Source organism: Macrotis lagotis, chromosome 4 (assembly GCF_037893015.1).
Source record: "Macrotis lagotis isolate mMagLag1 chromosome 4, bilby.v1.9.chrom.fasta, whole genome shotgun sequence".
Classification (NCBI taxonomy): Eukaryota; Metazoa; Chordata; class Mammalia; order Peramelemorphia; family Peramelidae; genus Macrotis; species Macrotis lagotis.
In genome coordinates this window covers 12,842,387-12,864,063 of record NC_133661.1, presented here as the reverse complement: position 1 = coordinate 12,864,063, position 21,677 = coordinate 12,842,387, and the positions used below count along the sequence as shown (strand labels likewise).

Here is a 21,677-nt window from a genome sequence, read left to right as displayed (position 1 = left end):
AAAAATATTTATCTCTAAAATTTTGCATATAATATAGTCGCAATTTCAGATAGAATCTTGTTTTGCTTGTTTTCCTTTGTATATTAAAGTGGGCATGCTTGATGATTTTTTTAAGTTTATAATAAAAAAAGAAATTTTTTAAAATAATCACTAACTTATCCCAGGACTGTTTTTATCTGAATTCCAAAGAGGGGAAATAAAACTATAGCAGTGACCACAGTAATAGTAATAACAAGAAGTCATTTTGATGTAGCATTGGTACATTGGTGGCACACTAGGTGGTACAGTAGCTCCAGAACTGTAAGATCTGGGTTCAAATCCCACCTCTGACACTTCATGCCTGTGTGACCTTCAGTTAGGTCATTTAATCTCCCTGTGTCTCAGTTTTCTCATTTGAAGATAAAAGACAAACTGGACTGTCTATGATGGGTGGGCCCATTTGAGTTAGATTGTGGGTAGAATTTTTTCTTTATTAACCCCCATAGGAAGAGGCTGCTGTCTGCCCACTGGGGTCCATTGTCTTCATGCTATCCCAAATTGCCCACAGCTGGTTCTGACAGTGCTCCTTCTAGAAGTATCCTGGAGAATCATTCATGTCTTGGAAGCATAAGCCCCTGGTTGATGTTTGGTTCCTTCTCTTGCCTGCAAAGTCTCTAGCCTCAGTTTCTTCATCCATATTAGGGATAAAAATAACTTCCGTGATAACCTCATCCATAAGGGCAAAGTTTCATAATTGCTGAGTGACTTAGAAAGATGAGTTAATACAATTATGATTTTTAAATTTGATGTGTATTTGGATGGTGAAGCCCTAGAGAGAATCTTGTAAAATGTGCAGCCAATAACAATGATAACAATAGCTAACAATTTAATAGCTCCTTAAAGATTAGCAGGCAGATATTTTCTCATTTGTCCAAATGTTGGACAGATGCTGCAAATGGACAATTAGGCCCAGAATGGAAGAAGAGGAGGAAGAGAAGGCCTATGGCAACGGAAGAAGAGGTGGCCTATGGGAAATCACACAATGATCTTAATGGTACCAACCTCTTCCTTGGGACAAGGGTTCATTATTTTTAAAAGCAATTCAAGGGGCGACTAGGTGGCACAGTGCATAGAGCACCAGCCCTGGAGTCAGGAGGACCTGAGTTCAAATCAGACCTCAGACATTTAATAATGACCTAACTGTGTGGCCTTGGGCAAGCCACTTAACACCATTGCCTTGCAAAAACTAAAGAAAAAAAAGCAATTCAGGTGAAGCAAATGGTAGGTGCTAATTAAATATTTGTTCATTCAGAAAAACGAAATCCACCACATAAATGTGTGTGTTTTTCTTTTACCAGAATGCAAAAACTAGAGAACAATATGACTTCCTTTTTTGCCTTCACCCAGTTGTGCCTAGTTTTGCTGTGGTAAGAACAAGAGTCAGGTTCCACATTTCTTTTCACAATAGTGTCTCTTCAATCATGTCTGCAGTGGTGGTGGTTTTGTGGTGGATATTCCTTGAACATCATGCAAAACAATCTTCAAAGGGAGGGAAAGATGACAGTGTGAAAGAGAGGGAGGAAGAGATCAAATGGGAAGGAAGGAAAAGGAAAGGGAGGCGAATGAGAAAGGGAGGAAAGAGAAAAGAAAAGAACAAGAAAGAACAGAAGAGGGGAGGAAAGATGAGAGAAAAGAAAAGAACTGAGGAGAGAAGAGGAAAAGAGAAGAAAGGAGGGGAGAAGAGAGAAGAGGAAAGGAGAAGAAAGGGGAAGGTTTGGGAGGAGAGAGAAGTAATGATAAGAGAGATCAGAGGAAGGAGAAAAATATAACAATTTTTTTTTCATCTTTACAAAGAGGTAGAGTGTTGTCTACCTGTTTGACTAGATTCCTGGTCACCAAGAGAATTTCATAAAGTTTCCATCTTGAAAAGAAGGATGATCTCTCAAATTTAACTGTTTAACTTTTTAATATGGTACCTGATCATCCCTAAGTCTTCTCCATTCAGATCCACCATCTTCAGGACCAGCATTTCCTTATCCGTATTGGAAGCATACCTAGGCAACAAAGCAGAGCAAATGATCAGCTCAGCCAGGTCCCCCCTTTTTGAATTTAGTGACCCAGAGTTGGGTATTTTCTTCCTAAAAGGGATGTGGTGTGTGCTGACCACTGTGTTCTGAAGATCTCATGACAGGAGTCGTGATGGAAGGTTACACACCATTGAGGAACACTATTTCCTCCAGCTACATTTTCTGTTTAAGAAAGTATTTGATTTGAATCTTGAAGGAAGAGATAGATTATATAAGAAGGGGGTGAAGAGGGGGTGCATTCCAGGCATGGGAGATGACCTGAGCAGAGACAAAGCGATGGGAGATGAAGCATCCTCTGGAAGGAAGAGAGAGGCAGTTTGACTGGATTACAGTGTGCAGAAGGGGGAAAAAATATCCTCTGGAGCTGGAAAGATAAGTGGGACCCAGGTGATACAAAGCTCTAGGAGCCGAACAGAAGAAGCCCCCTGTTACCCTAGAGGCAACAAAATGTGCATTGTGTGGTTGGAGGGGTTTGGTTTTTCCTCATTCTAGTTTTCACCTTTTGCCACCTCACCTGTCTCTCTCAGACTGTGGATTCTGCAGGTAAGAATAAGGACTCCGGTTGATCTGGACACCTTCCACACTTCCCTTATTGGCAAAGATCTTGCCTGGTTTCATGTTGCTATGGGCCATATCAATGCTCTGAGAATGGAAAGGAAAAGATAGGGTGTCAACAATGATGGAAAAATAATGATAACTCACATTTTCACAACAACTGAAGGTGTGCGACAACATTCCTTACTTCCAGCACAGAGGAGGCAGAGACAGCAGGTCTGCTTGCCTCCATTTTACAGAAGAAGAAACTGAGGTCCAGAGGACTTTAAATATCCTCCTCAAGGTCACACAGCTAATTAACGGCAGTGCCGAACATCCCCAACCCAGATCTTCTTATTCTAAGACGATTCTCTTTCCACTAAACCAAGTACTGTCCTCAATACAATCCTGTGAGGCTAGGACTCCAAATAGTAATAGCTGCATTTTCCTCAGGAGGAAACTGGCACAGCAAGATAAGTGACTTGCTCAGGGTCACAAAAGACATATGAATTGAGGAAGGGACTGGAAATATATCTTACACAAAATCTCACCATGCTTATCTCTATATGTAAAAAAGGAAAAGTGCTAACCTTTGGACACTAAACAGTCCTCAAAAAGGAGGAATGACGGGGCGGCTAGGTGGCACAGTGGATAAAGCACCGGCCCTGGAGTCAGTAGGACCTGAATTCAAATCTGGCCTCAGATACTTAATAATTATCTAGCTGGGGGCCTTAGACAAGTCACTTAGCCCCATTGCCTTGCAAAAAAACTATAAATAAATAAATGAATAAACAAACGAAAAATAAATAAATCAGTGAATGAATAAATAAATAAATAAACAAATAATGAGTGAAATAATTAATAAATGAATGAATAAACGAATGAATAAATAAATGAGTAAATAAATAGATATATAAATAAAATATACTTTAAAAAATGAGGATTGTCCTTAAGAATACCATGGATAATTGGGGTATTCAGCCTCAGGACGTGACCCTAGAGCAAATCATCATCCTGCCGCAGGCACACCTCCCACAGCCACATGCACACACACACACACACACACACACACACACATATCCAGGTACACATGTTCCTAATCTCACTGCAGATATTGTATTTTCCAATAAGAATTAAGTTCCTGAAGAGTAGCTTCAATTGTCTCCTTTGCTTGCATTTTATTTTTTGTGCTTAGTATAGTGTCTAACATATATTCAACTCTTATTCAATATTCACTCTATCTCTCCTTATATCCCCCATCTCTCTATCATCCACCTTTCCATCTATCTATCCTTCCATTTATCCATCTTTTATCTACTTATCTTTCCCATGTATGTATCATCTATTTTTTCATCCATCCCATATATATTCATCCTTCTGTCTGTGTATTCTTCCATCTATCGATCCTTTCATCTACTTCTTTTTCCATCTGTCTCTCATGGATGATGTGCCTTTATTGTGTCTTCCTTCAACAGCTATTAAAATGACATTTTGTCATCAAACTGGAACCCTCATCAGTAAGAAGTTAAAATTCAGTGAAGATATCCGGAGACTTCTTTTGCAATCACTCAGCTAACCTATTTTTTTATGGTAAGGGAAGCCTGTGATAAAGAAATTTTCTTTGCAAGTGTAGTTCTGGGTCTGGAATCAGAAAGACTTGAGTTCAAATCCGGCCTCAGACACTAACTATATGATTTTTGGCAAACCACTTAACTTCTATTTGTCTCAATTTCCTCAACTGTAAAATGGAGATAATAAATAATAGCACCCACCTCCCAGGACTAAATGAGATAACATGGACAAAAGGCATTGCAAATTAGAAGACATTATGTAAATACTAGCTATTTTTATCATCATTTTCATTATTAAAGGACCCCCACACTGCATCAGAGCACAATTCACTCTCCTATACTCCCAAGGATTTATCCCATTTCTGGTTTTTTTTAGGTTTTTTTTTTTTTTTGCAAGGCAATGGGGTTAAGTGGCTTGCCCAAGGCCACACAGCTAGGTCATTATTAAATGTCTGAGACCAGATTTGAACCCAGGTATTTCTGACTCCAGGGCCGGTGCTTTATCCACTGCGCCACCTAGCCGCCCCTTGTCCCATTTCTGTTAAAAGGTATTAAAGAACTATGAATTGGGCCGCCAGAGCCTTGGTTTAACAGATTGGGATTATGGAGAGAAGTTATCAGAGGAAAACGGTGGCTGGCCCCGCCCTGGAAGGCCGTCCTGGGGAAGAGTAATGAATTCAACTTGTTCCAGTCGAACTCTGAGGCTTGGTTTATGAGCAGAGAATAGAAGGTACAACGAGGCAGATTAAGCATGGCATAAAGGAGAGTTTCTTAACAATTAGATACGGTCGTGGCATGGGGCTATGATTTCATTGATATCAGGAACTGCCGGTGTAGATCAGAACTGCAATTTCTTGTTTTAGAATTGCCCTGAGCAAAAGCTGGATGGGTGAATGGTCCAGGGTCACATAGCCAGTAGGAGTCAGAAGCAGGATTTGAATCCAGATCTTCCTGGTTTCAGGGTCACCTGGTTTCAAGGTCACCAATATACCAACATGCCTCTCAGGGACAATTATAGCCATTTAAAATTGGAAAGGATTGGTTCAGTTGGTAGTGAGCTCCCCATCACTGAAAATCTGCAAACAGAAGCTGAAGGACCACTTGTCACGGCTATTAGAGAAAAAATTTCTGGATCAGATGCCCAGGAGAGGTATCTCCTCATGGGGCAGTGCATTGAGTAATGGACTTGCAATCATGACACCTTAGGCTCAAATCCTATTACTAACACTAGCTGTGTGACCTCGGGTTCTTCATCTGAAAATGAGAGGGATTGGACTAAACAGTTCTCTTCCAACTCTACAGCCAGGATCTCATGCTTTAGTGATTCTTGTGAGGTCTCTCACAGAAGTCCTCAACCCTGGCTTTCAGAAGCTGGAAGTGGAGAAAGGACTGTTATGCACCCAGAAGGAGGGAAGCCCTCATGGCCAGTTCAGAAGGAAGGTTCTAGACCCACCATGTTCACTCCTTCCTCTCTCCAGGCTCTGCAGCTCACTCTCCATCCACCAGGCCCCATATGCACCTTGTCCACCCTACTCCCCTCTCAACTCCCTTCCATGGATCACCCTTCACCATTGAAGTTTAAGTTGCTTGAAGGCAGGGACAGATTCTTTTTACTTGTATTTGAATTTCCAGCAAGATGAGTGTCATTTTATTGCTATTCAGTCATGTCCAACTTTTCATGACTCCATGGACCGCTGTACATTAACACCGTCCATGGGATTTCCTTAGCAAAGATCCTGGAGAGATTCATTATTTCTTCTCCAAGGGATCAAGCCAAATGGAGGTGAAGTGACTTGCCCAGGGTCACATAGCTAGACGTGTCTGAGGCTGAATTTGAACTCAGGTCATCCTGAATCCAGGCCCAGGGCTCTAACCGCTGAGCAGTTGTGAGCCCTAAGCAAATTGTTGCTGATTCCTGCTCTTTGGACCTCACCATTGCTGATCTGTCTATAACTACCCCCTAATTCATTTCTGTAATCTGGCTGAGCCAAAGTTTCTAAATCTAACTCATCTAAGGAGTAAATCCCCTCCCCCACTCCAGCCCTATCTTCATCACACTACTCCAAACACAAATTAGGAGGAACAGAGAAGAAGCTGGAGTTAAAGAGCCCAGGCTCTAATCCCAAAATGGTCCTAGGCAGGTGACTATCTGGCCTCAGTTTCCTTCTCTATCAAATAAGGAAGCTGCCCAAGGTAATCTCTCAGTCTTCCCTGTCCTCTGCCCCCTACATCAGGGCTAGGCCTATGATTTTCTCAAAGTGGGGACCTTCCAATGATGGCTCCAGAAGAGAAAGTGAGGCTGGTGACTTTGCATAGCTTTCCCTCACTTAAATCCAATTCACTTGAACATCATGGCATCACCTCCCCATGTGGTTCTCTCCTAAAACAAAGGACAAACAACCACATCTATCTGCCTATACAGATAGCAGCTCTCTTCCACCTAAGTCTTGGGAAGGCGAAGGCCTTGGGGTAAAGGAAGGGAAAGGGAGGACGGGGTAGAACTGACTCCAGTAGCCCTCAGCTTACCTTCACAATGCCATCCACAATGAACTCAAAAGTCCTTTTGCTAAATCCTTCACTGGAAAGCACAAAGATGGTGTACTGGAAGTAGCCGGCAGGCCCAGAATGCGTGTGAGTGCCGCTCAGGATCACGTTCTCCTGGGTGTACAGGTCGCCATATTTACTCTTCAATCTCTTCAGAACCTTCAAGGAAAAAAAAGTCACAAAAGGACATATCACAAATTAACAATTGTCAGGGGGGGATTTAACGTTTACATTCTTGGCCCCCAAAATTTAAAATCCTGACCAGTACCCACTCCTCCTTTGCTGTGCTCAAAGGCTTCAGGTGAGATTTATTTATGTAGCTATGTCCCCACCAGAGTGGAAACTCCTTGAGGTCAGGGTCTGTTTGTTTGTTTGTTTTGATTTTGTATCCCATGCACCTAAAATAATTCCTGGCAAAAGTAAGTGCTTAATACTTGCTCATTGATTAGATGTTGTGAACCATATGCATCCTTAGAATTGTATAAGTGTCTCCCCCATTTGAATATAAACTTGAAGGCAATGTTTTCACTTCTGACTTTATATCCCCAGGGTTTAAAACCATATCTTGGTGTGTTGAAGACACCTAAAAAATGCATTATTAACTCATTGATTGGTTAGGAATAAGCAGAAGGTAGGACCAATGTCTATAGGGTCCTTGGTAGGAGATTAGACCCATTTATTTGCTTGTTTTAGAGGCAAAGATGCTATTCCTGAAACTTAGTTGATCTAGAGTAGGGCTATCAAACTCAGAAAATGAGAGGAGGGATTAAACCCTACAGAAGCATCCCCACTGCTGCTTATTGTCTTAGAAAACCACATATTAACATTATGTTCTATTGTATTTTTATTTCTTTTGTTAAATATTTCCCAATTACATTTTCAACTAGTTTGGGCTTCAGTTCTGGAGTATTGTGGGCCACATCATTTATCATATGATCCAGAGGGCCAAGGATCAAACCATCAGAACAAGCTTTCTTGAAAGCACAGAGAGGCTAATCCATAAGGCTTCAATGCTTCTCAGCTTTGATGGATGTCACATAGCCACGCAAGTCACATACACAGTACGAAGACTTCCATATGGAGATGCAGGTGCTACAACCACCTGAACCAATGCTGTAATCTTGCTGAGTATCCTTTTCCCTGTTAGAGCTATGTAGACCTTCTTTGGTTAAGTGTTATCATGTCTCATGATATCTAGTTCCCAAGAAATATCCACTCATAGCTGAACCTAATCTAGCTTCTGTTTGGTTTTGGTTTTGCTTTTGCTTTTTTGCAAGGCAATAGGGTTAAGTGACTGGCCCAAGGTCACAGCTAGGTAATTATTAAGTAACTGAATTTGAACTCGAGTCTTCCTGACTTCAGGGCCACTGCACCCCCTAGCTGCCCCTGATCTTTTGGTTTTATTTTTGCTGTAGCTTCTGTTTGAAAGGAAAGCTTATAGCTCAATAATATCCTCGTTTTCCTCCTCCTTAGTTGGAGTATTTTCTTACCTCAAGTCTGACTCGCTGGGACACCATGCCAATGTCGATGCTAACAAACACGACTCTCTTTGAGGCATCTGGTTCAGCCAGGACAAAAGCCCTGCTGTAGAGCCGGGTAAGAATCCCCTGAGCCTTCTGGCCCAACTTGGCATACCCCATCTGGAGAGAAACAGAAGCAGGTTACTCAGAGTTGGGAGACCTAAAGAATGCCAGGATTCAGATTTGGTTAGAAGTCCGGAAACCACACAGCTCAACCTCCTGCACAAGAATCCCTTATCTCCAACCAAGTCTAAACTGGTTCCTGGTCCGAGACATCTTTATGTGGGGGAATTCACTGATTCCTGAGGTGGCCCACTCTGTTGTTGTGAGACAGTTCTGTTGGCAGGAAGTTTTTCTTTGGGGTAAATCTCTAAGTCTGCTTCTCTATATCTTCTATTCATCATTCTTGGTTTTGCCTTCCAAAGTTAAGTAGCACAAATCTGGTCCTTCCTTGACAGCTAGCTCTCCAAATCTTTAGGAACATGTAACTAGAAGAGACCATTGGACCCAACCTTCTCGTTTTACAGCTGTAGAAACTGAGGTATGTGACTTTCATAAAACCACAAAGCTAATGAAAATCTAAAGTGGGATTTGAACCCAAATCTTCCTGTCCATTACATCATGCTGCCTCACTGTGCCCCTTAAGTCTTTTCTTCTCCAGAATAAACATCACATCCATAATGATCCGTGCCTATGCATATGTGCTTCCCCACATAAATCTACCAGTGAGACAAGGAGATCAGCTGTCTAATCCCCATCTCCAAAGCTGTAATTTAGATCCCATATTCCCAGGTCCTTTATAATCCAGGCTGCAACCAAAGGGAGAGAAAGCTACTGTATAATCTATTCACCTCCCAGAGGCAGTGTGGCACAATGGATACTACACTGGACCTAGAGTCAAAAAGAATTGAATTTGAATCTCAAATCAGGAACTTCCTAGTTGTGTGACCCTGCCCAATCTCTTAAATTCTCTGAATTTCAGACAAGTTTCTTCCCCTGTAAAGGGAATATTTAAAGTCCCTTCCTCACAGGGTTCTTGTGAGGAACAAAAGAGATTATGCCTATAAAGAGCTAATGAAATGCCACCCAAGATTGTTTTTATTATTACTAGCACCCTGGAGTTACAAGTTCCTTCAAAACCCAACTCAGATACCATTGTTTACATTAATTAGGTCTTTCATGATTCCTTTCCCCAGAGCCTCCTCACCCTTGTCATATTGCACCTATCTCATATATACATGGGCCCCCACCTGGATAGAGTGTAAATTCCCATCTTGGTCTTTGTATCCCTGGCACCTGGCAGACAAAAGATCTGCACACAAGAGGCTCTTACCAAATGCTTATTGTGTTTGATGTCTTCTGCCCTTTTTGATGTGATAGTGGATAACGAGTCAACTTTTCAAGGAACTCTGGTGAAAACGAGATTCTCTCATCCTGACATTAACAACTAGATCTATTCCTTTGCAGAATAGATTGTCTTTGGGAGTAATGAGATCCCCATCACCAGAGGTTTCTAGCAAAAACTGGTTTACCAGTTATCAGAGATGCTCTAAGAGGGACTTTAGGCCACTAGATGGCACAATGAAGAGAACCCTGGAACAAGTCAATAAGACGGGCATTCAAATCCTAACTTAGATAGCTCTGTGACTGAGCAAGTCACTTGGCTTCTCTGAGCTCAGTTTCCTCCTCTGTAAACTGAAAATGATAAAAGCATCTCCTCTTAGGATTGCTGTAAGGAAGATACATAGAAGATTTTGAAATCCTATATAAATGTTAACTGTTATTATTTTCATTACTGTTATTATTCATTATTACTTAGAACTAGACTGAAGTCAATGGCCTCTGAGGTGCCTTCCAACCCTTAGACTCTGGTATTAATCTGCCCACAGTGACAGATATCAGTGAGGTAAAAGAAAATGGAAGTTCTGATGAAGAATCCAATCTAACAGTTATTCACTTTGCAGGAGATAGCCCTGAGCTTTCAACAGAGATCTCTGATACAACCCCTGGCAGGTCCAACTTGGCTAAAACTGTGGGCCCAATGGCAGACTATATAGCTGTCTCTCAAGGACCAGTCCTTCAAAATTTGAAGAAGTGCCACTCAGTTGGCCAGAGGGTAACGAATTTTGCCCATCCCAGTAGGTCTTCTCTTTGAAGGAAGAATAACCCACCCAACAAAGTCACTAAGTCATTGCACTAGATTTCCATTCCTACCAAAGGGATGTCTGCTACTTGTCCTGTACAGTCAGCTCGCCCAACACCAATATGGTAGCCAGTGAAGTTCTGGAACAAAGGAGGACTTGGAGTGGTAGTTATTGAAGGTCCTTGAGTTGAAGAATTCTGAATGGTTGTAGGACTCTGAGTGACTTCAGGTTTTTGGGTAGGTGGAAGACCTTGAGTTGTTGAAGAACCTTGAGTGGCTGAAGGGCCCTGAGAACCATGGCCTGTTGAACATAAATACAGAGCAAGACATTGTAGAGAACATGCGCCAATGAACAATGAGTGAATATTTAAGCCTTCTCCGTGGTTGAATCATGGACTTAAGACCCACAAGCTATAATTTTATATAATCTCTCACATCAAAACTAGCCAGATGAGTGATAACTGCAGGCAGACAATTAACAAAGCAATCTTTTCCCAACTCAGAGTTAAGTAAGCTCTTTTATTTCTTGGATTGTTAATGTTCTTGAATTATTTCTAAAGTTTTCCAAAAACAGAAGGGTACCATGGAGTCGGTCAAGCTGGCTTAAAATTCTAGCTCTATCATTTATTGCCTATGTGACTTGGGAGAAGTCTTTTAACTCCTCAGGGACTCATTCTCTTCCCCTGAAAAAAAGAGGGGATTCGACTAGATGACCTATAGGATTCCTTCTGACTCTAGAGGTACTATCCTAAATAATTTAGCTTAGGCCTACATTTCCTTATCTGCTAAGAAAAATAGGTGGGTCAAGGGGTACCTTTTGATTCTAAATCTCTTTTCCTTCATCCCATACCTAATTAAACTCATCTTCTGTGGTTCAGTATTTCAGTCTCTCTACTCCATCAAATTAAATCAATTTCTATTTTCCCAGGAAATCATTTGCCAAATCCCACCTCCAAAGCTTTGCTTTTCTCCATCCAAGCATGACCCTCCACAGATCCATCTCTAAGACCTTAAGAATCATTCTGAAAATACTTTTTTTTTTAAAGGTAAGAAAGAAATCATGAGGGACGAGACTTTAGAAAAGCCTGGAAGGACTTGTGTGAACTGATGCTGAGGGAAGTGAACAGAACCAGAAGAACATTGTGCACACTGACAGCAACATTGGGGGATGATTAACTATGATAGACTTGGTCTCAGAAGTACAATAATCAAAGACAATTCTAAGGGGCATGTGATGGAAAATACCATCGACATCCAGAAAAGGAATTATGCAGTCCGAATGCAGACCAAAGCTAACTCTTTTCAAATTTTAAATTTTGCTTTAAGCCTTAGGGGGGTTTTCCTCTCTTTTAGTTTTTTCTTTTTCTTCTGATTTTCTTAAACAACATGATTAATATGGATGTGTTTGACACAGTTTCATAAATATAACATTAGAAAAACTAGGTGTCAAGAAGAGAAGGAAGAGAGGGCGTGAGAAAATATGAAACTCAAAACTTCCCAAAAATCATTGGTGAAAGCTATTTTTGTGTATTGTTGGAAAAATAAAAAAGTAAATTAAAAAGTCCACTCTCTAGTACATTCTGTATGATGCCCTTCCTCGCTCCCTCCTTGGGGAACAACAGCTCATGTTCCCATCTCATTCTGAGGTTCAAACGGCTTTCCACACAATAGTTAATAAAGTAAGCAGGGAGGAAAAACTGTGATGTTACTGAGATGAAGAATAGGGAGGAGAGAAACTTCCTGCCACCTACTCAGTGACTGTAAGTAGGGATCTGTTGCGGACGCTCAGGCGCAATGTGCCAGAGTCAGGAACGGAGCATAGTCTGGCAGCCAGTCAACAAGATTTAAGTAGGTACCATGAAGGGAAGATTGTGCTAAAACTTGCAACACACTTCACACACACACATATATACACCCACATCCGCACACATACACACACACACACACACACACACACACACACACACACACACACACACCCTATCTTTAAGACATGCCTCTCTGAACCCTTCAGGTCAGAGGCACCACTACTAACATCTTCAGGATCGTTGACTCCACTTCCCTTAGGTCTTTCTGGCCTTTCTTATTGCTAATTTAACATTTCATAAAGAGTTTAAGCTTAACTTTGATTTGGGTACTAGTTTTAAATCCATGTGCAACAGGTCTGCCTTTGGGAAGTGTGGAAAGATGGGGTACAGATTTCTGTAAGAGAGGTGGTCCTTTCAATACTCCATTCTGCTAAGCCAAGGAGAACCAAGAGTATATGGTGTTTCTGTATTGGGAACTGATGGAGAAAGGTTCAGAGCAGTAGAAGTGCTCCCTTGACATTTTTTACTGATATCTTCAGTTTTTGATCAACTTTCTTTTTTTTCTCCCCCCCAAAACGAATCTGTACCACACATCCCAATATTGAGTAAAGAAAAGCAAACCTAAAGACTTCAAAAAGAAAAAAAGACATGCCGCTCTCTCCTCTGACACTCTCCCCATCCATCCTCTCATGCAACATGGCAATAACAGCTGGTCTGTCTACCTCCAGTCTCTCCCACCCCAGTCCATCCTCACAAGTGTATCATAGATCAAATCACTTCACATACATCTACACTCACTCAATAAATTCCACTGATTCCCTGTCCCTTCAGATGCAGAATGTCCTGTTTGACACTCAAAGCCCTTCATACCTGCCTTCCTCCTAACTTTCCTATTTCTTACATCTAAATTTTTTATTATATATAAAGAAATATTTTTTACATTTATTTTCTTTAAATTTCGAGTTTCAAATTCTCTTTCTCCATACCCTTCCACTTTCTTGAAAAGGTAAGAAAATTGGTATAGATGATACCTATGGATCATGCAAATAGTTCCATATTTGCCATATTGCAAAAGAAAACACAAGCTGAAAAGGGCAATAAAGAAAGTAAAAAAAAGTATCAGACTCTGAAGGTGCATCACATTTTTCTTTCCTTTTGTAAAGTTTTATTTATTTTATTCTGAATTTAAGAAATAAAAGCAGACATGTCCATAACATAGCAAAATAGTATAGGGAAAAAATAGACGATAGCACATGAAATTTCAACTCTATCGTGTCCAACTTGTTATTCCTTTTAAATATATAATAAAATTATCTTGGAAATTTCTCGTTTTCCCCTTTTTACTTCCCTCCCATCACCCGTAGAAATGGCTGCTATTTATATATTTACATATACATATATACATACATATATGTAAATTCACTCTTTAAGTAGTTCTGTGCTTTCTCAGGAAGCATCTAATGTCTTGTTTCATAAGTACTTTGTAGCTTGTTTGGAGATTTATTAGAGCCAAAATGACTCATTCACTCAAAGTCATTCTTCAAACGTTACTGGTGCTACTATAAACAATGTTCTCTTGCTCCTTCTCGTTTCACTTTTCATTATTTCGTGCAAGACTATCCATGGTTTCCTAAGATCAATTAAGGTCACCATTTCTTTTAGCATAATAGTATTCAGTCGTAATCATCCACCACAACTTGTTCAGTCATTCCCTAGTTTATGGGCATCCTATCAATTTACTATTCTTTGTCACCACAAAGAGAGCGGCTATCAAAATTTTAGAACATACGGGGTCTTTTCCCTTTTCTTAATCATCTTGGGAAATAGATCTAGAAGTGGCATTGCTGGGTCCAAGGGTATAGGCAGTTTAATAACTCTTTGGACATGATTCCAGATTGGTCTCCAAAATGGTTAGGTCACTTCACAGTTTCACCAACAGTGAATTAGTGTCACAGTTTTTTTATATCCCCTCCAACATTTGTCACTTAGCCCGTAAATCATTTTAGCTAATCTGATAGGAAGGAAATTGACATCTGAAAGTTGTTTTAATTTGGGTTACCCTCGGCAAAGACTGCCATCTCCTTCTCCAAACTATTTTACAGACAAGAAAACTGAGGCAAGCAGGTTTAAGTGACTTGCCCAGGTTCACACAGCTAGTAAGTGACTGAGGCTGGATTTGAACTCAGGTTTTCTATATTCCAAGCCCAGTGCTCTATTTACTGTGCCCCTCAGTTGCCCTTATATTACCTTTGGCCCTTTTCTACCTTTCCAATATTCTTGTTCTTTCCTTCCCACCATGCATTGATCTATCTACTTTGACTTCCTCAATAATACCCTTTCCATGACTATCCTCCATGCCTGAGATGTCCTTCCTCCTCTCCTCCACCTCTAATATTCTTCAGCTTCCTTTAAACTTAGCTCTAATCCCATCTCAGAAGATAACTTTTCCATGAAGAACTGGGTACAACTAACAAATGACTGGCCATAGACTGGACATTTTGAGTCATTGGGAAGGGGGTGAGGTTGGGGTGTGACATGATTGGACTTCCACTTTAGGAAAACCATTTTAACAACCAAATGGAGGATGGACTGGAGTCAGGAAAAATTTGAGGTAAGCAGATACCCCAGCAACTATTGCAATAGTCCAGAAGTGAGGTGATGAAGGTCTACACCAGGACAGGGGCAATGTCAGAGGAGAGAAGGGGTTGTGGTGTCCCAAAGACCGATTGAGAAGATTGGACAATAGTTTGGATATGTGGGGTAGTAAGAGATACTGAGGAGTCAAAGATGGAACCGAGGTTACATACCTGAGTGACTGGGAGAATGGTAGTATTCTTAATAGTAATAGGAAATTTGGGGAGAAGGGAGAGCTTGGTGGGAGAGGATAATGCTTTTATAGGTAAGAAATGAGCCAATTCCTGGAAAGGCAGCAGGGAAAAGAAGATAGGGCTTAGACTCTGAAGACTCAAGTGTGGGTTTCAGTTATATCTGCTGCCAGTTGGGATTCTAGAAAAATCACCTGGAGCCTCAGTTTCTTTCTGTGCCAAATAAAGACTGTGCTCCATGCCAGGATATTGGAAGGAAATCATTAGTAAAGGGGGGGCATTATCATTATGGAGGCTTGCCTCCCATTTAATTCAACAGACATTTATTAAGTGTTTGACTGAGGGAAAAACTGTTGGACTTTTAGGCAAGATAGACCTGCATTCAAATTCTACTTCTAATGGACACAAGCTGTGTGACTCTGAATAAGTCAGTTATCCTGCTCTGAACTCCAGCTTCCTCATCTAATATAAAAAGGACATGCAACTACAAACAAAAGAAGATGGCCATTTATGGCCATAGACCAAGATCAATGTTCTCTCCGAGGACTCATGCCTCTTACTGAGGGATTGAGATTGTCCCTGGGGTAGCTTCAAACCATGCTGTCTGCCTACTTCATGTGGTTTTGTGAGCAGAGTATTTTTAAAATTTGAAGATGCTGTAAAGATTCTAATAGTTTATACAGAAAATTCAGGTCATGTGGAAGAAAAAAATACTCTCAGGACACCTTAGAGATAGAGCAAATTGGAGTTCTGGCCTCTATATATCATAGAGCTGAGAGAGACCTTGGACATTATTTATGAGAGGCAATACCACCCAACAGATGGAGCATTAGATGGAACATTGGAGTCAGGAAGACCTGAATTCAAATCTTGTCTCTGACATTTGCCAGCTGTGTGAATGTGAGAAAACCAGTTCATTTCTCTGAGATTGTTTCCTCATCTGTAAAATGGAATAACACCTCGCTCACAGACTCAAGCTGAGATTCTCAGGTATAGCAAGGAGCTGAAAACTCAAATGTTCTCTTCAAATATCAACTATCCCAATACCCAACCCCCTTTTTTATTGATGTGGAAATTGAGGTCTTAAGAAGTATAGTGACTCATCCAAGGTCACACAAATGTAAACAGCAGAGCTAGGATCAAAAGCTCAAGCCCCCAACTCCAAAGTCAGCTTTCCTGCCCACCTGGACAAGTGCTGCCCAGATAATTGCATTGGGGGCTCCCAGTGGGTCAGCATCAGTCCCTTATTCCATACTTTCAAATCTCCATGGGTCTTTCAAGGCCTAATGCTCTAGGACCACCCAAGGGATCTAGAGAAGTAATGTCACTTGCCTTTATTGTCTTCTGAGATCCCACTAGTGATGAAGAGGAGACTGAGCAGGGCCACTGTGATTGCCGTCATCAGCACAAGGAGGACAATTAAGAAGATCTCCAGGCTGGAGAAGGTGCGTTTGGCCATTGCTCTCTTTCAAAATTTCGTCAGGAAAATAGGAATTGAGAAAGATGGAGAGAATAATAAAGGAGGAACGTCAGTGACAATCATAAATCAATCAACACTCTCCAAGAAGCCTACCCCCTTCCGAATTGACTAAGATTCCCACTGGGGCTGGCATTCTCAAATCAGTGGATTGAATCAGACTGTCAGCCAATCAATCAATCAATAAGCATGAAAAGATTTTTATATGTGACCGCCATTGGGCAGGATGCAAAGAAAGCAGAAATACCATCCTCAAGGAGTTCACTTTCAAAAGGGAGTGACAACCCAGCATTTATCACAAGATGACATTTAATGATATGTGTTGACTACTGGCTAATATGCAAGAACATTTACTCGTATACATAAATAAGATATGTACAATTTTATTCTAAATGCAAAGTATTCAATAAGCCTAGAATACTGCCAACCGATCACAGATTTTGCGTGGGAAGAGAACATAGAAATCATCTACTGTGAACTTTGGGCTGTGAATGCAAACATCCTGGGCAAAAATCAGCTACTTCAATATCTAACTCCCACATTTTACTAATGAAGAAACTGAGGCATTCTAGAATTTGAGGAATTGTTTGAATGCAAAACAGCCTCCACCTTCATGGATCACTGGAGCCTAGTACCTGCCTGGTACTTAAAACCAGGGTAGAGAAAGCTCTTCTCAGAATGTGCCAGTTTCAATTCAAATCATATCTCCTTTACTTGTGACCCTTGGTCTTAGAGTCATAATTTAATCATAATCCCACCTCCCCCCAAAAAATGTGGATGTGGGTATGCATTGGGGAGAGAGGCTTAAGGACCGCGAATTCATCATCTCTAAGCAAAGTCCCATCATTAAATATCATGACCCTACAATGTTGGATGTCGTGAGGCCACGAGACGAATGCACAGTAGCTAGGACAGCTCAGGGCCACTTTAGGGCAGCTAATTTACCCATCTCCTCTTAAATAAAACCCATACATGTTAACCGGTTAGACCATAAGAACCCTTTGAAGGAAACTCTCATTGTGATCATATCTGATCCTCATTTTACAAAAGAGGAAACTAAGGTTCGGAAAAGTGATAAAGTGTCTCAGATCACACACTTGATCGATGCTGAGCCAGGATTCAAACCCACGCCTTCTGATTCCAAACCCCACACTCATCCCACTATGCCACTGACTTCATCATAAGATCACGGGGCAAAAGTTTTTAAGACTAAGGTTGGATTTCTCCTTGTCCAGCCACCTTAATTCATCCATTTCTACTCTACCTTGGGACCAAAATCAGGCCCTAGAGAGTTTACCAGGAGGGGCAAAAGCTTCAAGTTATGATATTTCTGTATCAAATTCACCCATTCTATAGCATGCCATTCTTCCCATAGTCCTGTAAGGTAGGTAGGACAAAAGGGCTTGAGTAAGACAGTATAATGGATAGATGAGGGGTATTGAGTCAGGAAAACCCAAGTTAGAGTCTGACATTTATAAGTTAGATGACCCTGGGCAAGTCATTTTCTCTCATCCTTAATTTTCTCATCTTTAGAATGAGGAAGTTGAACTCAGTCAAAGATCTGTGTTCAAGTCCTGCCCTAGGTAGGTCGCTTTCATTTGACCTCTCAGTTGTGGCAAAGGAAGCCAAATAGCTCTCACCTACAATGAACCAATGACTTGCCCACTCACTACTCATTCCTAACCAACTATTCTCTAGTTCAGTCACATCACATATTTGTTCTCATTCATCTCCACACCCCATCATTTGGGTATGGAGATGGTGTGGCCCATCTTTTGTGAGGATAATGGAGAAAATTCTCCATTCCCAGGGGTTATGGGAGTTGATGTTACTGAAGACACAGTATTGGACTTCAAGTAAGTTCAAATGCTTGCTAGCTATGTGACAAGCTGAATCTGGTTAGGGTTAGGGTTAGGGTTAGGGTTAGGGTTAGGGTTAGGGTTAGGGTTAGGGTTAGGGTTAGGGTTAGCCCACCCCACTCCAGTAAAATGTCAGCTCCTTTGAAGTGGGGGAGAACTGTTTTGTTCTCATCTTTGTATCTTTAGTACCTCTTATAGTGTCTGACCTAGAACAGATGATTAATAAATGTATGCTGAATTTAATTAAATTGATCTTCAGTTTGCTGATCTGTAAAATGGGGATTAAAAACAGTGCTTGTCCCCTGGGATTGATGCTAGCCACCATCTTGCAATCTTTTAAGCTTTAGGGGTATCCGTGACCCTAAGGGCACCTGGGATGGCAAAGAGTTGCTATTTTACCAATTCTACTAAACTGGCAGAGAATTCTAGCTCATTCCTACACTTCAAAAGAATCTAATAGTCTGGGGTTTTAGGGGGACTCTCTGGTTAGTTTCTTTGTTCCACCCAAAACACCCAAAATTCCTAAACAAAAAGAAAGTGACTCCCATATCCTTAGAGGCAGAGATAAGGAAGGATGTGCCTTAAAAATAGGAAGAGTAGTCTATAGAAATGATCAGAAGTGAAAGATGGAATGTCATGTAGTCCAATTAATTAAGTCTTTTCTGTCCAAAGAGAGACCAAGATTCTTAACCACAACTCCACTTCTTTGGTTTCTCATAGAGGCTGAATGGGAATGTACAGAGGTTCAAATCTCCCTCTCCCCATCCTCCCAGCAGCACCATAAAAACCTCTTTCCAGAGACCAGCATGGGGAATATTGACTGGTATTGATAATGAGAGCTTGTGAGTCTGTAGTGCTCCACAGTAATTGATAGATATCATCTCCTGATCCCCCCATTGGTGCCCTCTACCCTAGTGATACCTTAACTAGAGAACTACATTTCCTTTTAGTTACTTTCATTTTGGAAAGATGGTGACAAGATAATATTCCAAGGGGGTGACCCAGATGAAGAAGGGAACCTAAATGGCCCATCTATTGATCCTTTGAAGTAGTATTCTCCCACCTCCATGCTTTTGTACACCTAGGGCCACCCCCATGCCTGCAATGTTCTCTTTTGTCATGTCTGTACCTTGGAATCCCTGACTTACTATAGAGAACTGGCCTTAGAGACAGGAGAATGGACGTTTGGATCCAACCTCAAACATTTAATACTTACTAGCTGTGTGACCTTGGACAAGTCCCTTAATCCTGACTGCCTCCCAACCAGGACCGTCTCCAGTCATCCTGATTCATATCTGGCCACTGAACCCAGATGACTCTGGAGGAGAAAGTGAGACTGGTGACCTAATACAGCATCCCTTTTGCTGAAATCTAATTCATGTGCTTGCCATGGCATCACCTCCCTGATGTCACGGTCTTCTTCAAGAATGAAGGACAAACCTCAAAAAGCTCAGCACGTGAGCTGCTCACTGCAAGTGGCTGCTCCTTATCTCCCCTCTTACTAACACAATTTTCCCCAAATTATTTTGTTATTGACTTTTGGACTGATTTATATGTTGACATGTTGTTTCCTCCAATAAAATGCAAAATACTTGGAGGTAGCAACTCTTCCTTTTTTCCTCTTTTGCCTTTGTATGCCCAGGCCCTAGAACCATGCAGTGGACAGAGTTGGTGTTTAATAAAAACTTGTTATCTAATTGATCTCGTCCTGAGATGAGAGGATCAATTAAAGGAATTGAGAATGTTTTGCCTGGAGAAGACTCAGGGACAACCTGAAAACTCCCTTTTAGAATTGGAAGGGATCATCTCAATTGTATAGGGATGGATGGTCTATACTGGCAAAGTCTTGTCTGCAAGTTTTGTAGATTTATATCCAGAATCTTGGGTTTCCCCAAAGCTGAATTTTTTTTAACATAATATTTTATTTTCTTCCAATATATGTAAAAACAATTTTAACATGTTTTAACATTCTTTTTTTAAGTTTTGGCAAGAATTTCTGAAATAGGCCACATACATGTCATGTAAAATATTTCCAAATTAGTTCTTTTGTGGATGAAAACTTGAGGAAGGAAGGAAGGGAGGGAGGAAGGAAGGAAGGAAGGAAGGAAGGAAGGAAGGAAGGAAGGAAGGAAGGAAGGAAGGGAGGGAGGGAGGGAGGGAAGAAGGGAGGGAAGAAGGGAGGGAAGAAGAGGTGGGAGGGAGGAAAGGAGGAGGAGAGGGAGGAAGGAAAGGAGAGAGAGAGTGTATTGTGTAAGAGAGACACCAAGGTTTGTATTCAGACACCAAGGCTATAAACCATGCAAAATCCCCCAGCAGTAATGATGGACATAGAAGTCACATACAAAAAGAAAGGCACTTTTCAAAAGGACCATAGTCTGGAAACAATGTAAAGAGTGGCAAATTGCCTTCTATGGAAGGTGGGGGAGCAAAGTAAGATTAGGGGAAATTTTGTAAAACTTAAAATAAATAAAATCTTAAAAAAAAAAAAAAGACCATGGTCTTGAGGAAACCCAAAACCCTGGAGGGGGGGCTCTTTGGGTCAGTGGGCTACAAGTAAGAACCCAGCCCTGACCTTCTCACCCCGAGTCCTCATGCTCCAGGCATTGACCATCACTGCTGATGGTGCCAGAGATGGCAGAACCCTCCTGCAGAACAGTGTGGGAGCAGAAACTTGAGGATGAGACCTTGGACTCCTGGTTAGACACAGACAGGGTCTGCCTGGGTTCTGCCACTGTCTTCTCTAAGGCAAACATAGAAGGACTCTCTCATTAATGTTAGCTTCTGGGGTCACCTAGGTGGTACTAGCCCTAGAGTCAGGATTATCAGAGTTCAAATCTGGCCTCTGTCACTTAATATTTGTCTAGCTGGGTGACCTTGGGCAAGTCACTTAACCCCATTGCCTTAAATAAATAAAATTCAAAAAAACAGTTAGCTCCTACCACCACCCAGATCTCTCCTGGTTTCTGACTAATGAAGAAATCTGAACTAGAGAGCTCCATAGCCGAACCATCTCTTCCTTCTTTAGGAAGAGCTGTTTCCCAGAGAGTCCATCTGACTGAATTGTGAAAAGAGTTGCACCTAGAGTCAGAAAGACATGTACTCAAATCCTGCCTGTCAAATCCTTGCCTGCTTGATGCTGGGCAAGGCATGTAAACTCATGTTTCCGGTGGCCCCAGTTTCCTTTTCTATAAAATGAGGTGGGTGGACTCAATGGCTTCTCAGATACCCTTGCAACTCTAAGTCTAGAATCTTGCTTCACTTTCAGAGGTCCCAATAATAGTGACCCCCAGGGAGCACTCAGAGCTAGGATCAGAACATTAAAAGTGGAAG

General features: G+C 41.3%; 1 protein-coding gene across 2 annotated transcripts in view; it reads right to left on the bottom strand.

The window, feature by feature from the left end:
* Window positions 1-21,677, bottom strand: part of ASAH2 (N-acylsphingosine amidohydrolase 2) — a 79,451-nt gene that overhangs the window by 41,661 nt on the left and 16,113 nt on the right. For both annotated transcript variants that reach the window (XM_074236303.1, XM_074236302.1), the window contains 6 exons: window positions 16,344-16,476; window positions 10,450-10,679; window positions 8,206-8,355; window positions 6,698-6,874; window positions 2,581-2,708; window positions 1,956-2,033 (listed from right to left, as the gene is read on the bottom strand). In XM_074236303.1, the coding sequence (XP_074092404.1) occupies window positions 1,956-2,033; window positions 2,581-2,708; window positions 6,698-6,874; window positions 8,206-8,355; window positions 10,450-10,679; window positions 16,344-16,470 (890 nt within the window). In that variant the 5' untranslated portion in view covers window positions 16,471-16,476. The remainder of the gene's footprint in view (window positions 1-1,955; window positions 2,034-2,580; window positions 2,709-6,697; window positions 6,875-8,205; window positions 8,356-10,449; window positions 10,680-16,343; window positions 16,477-21,677) is intronic.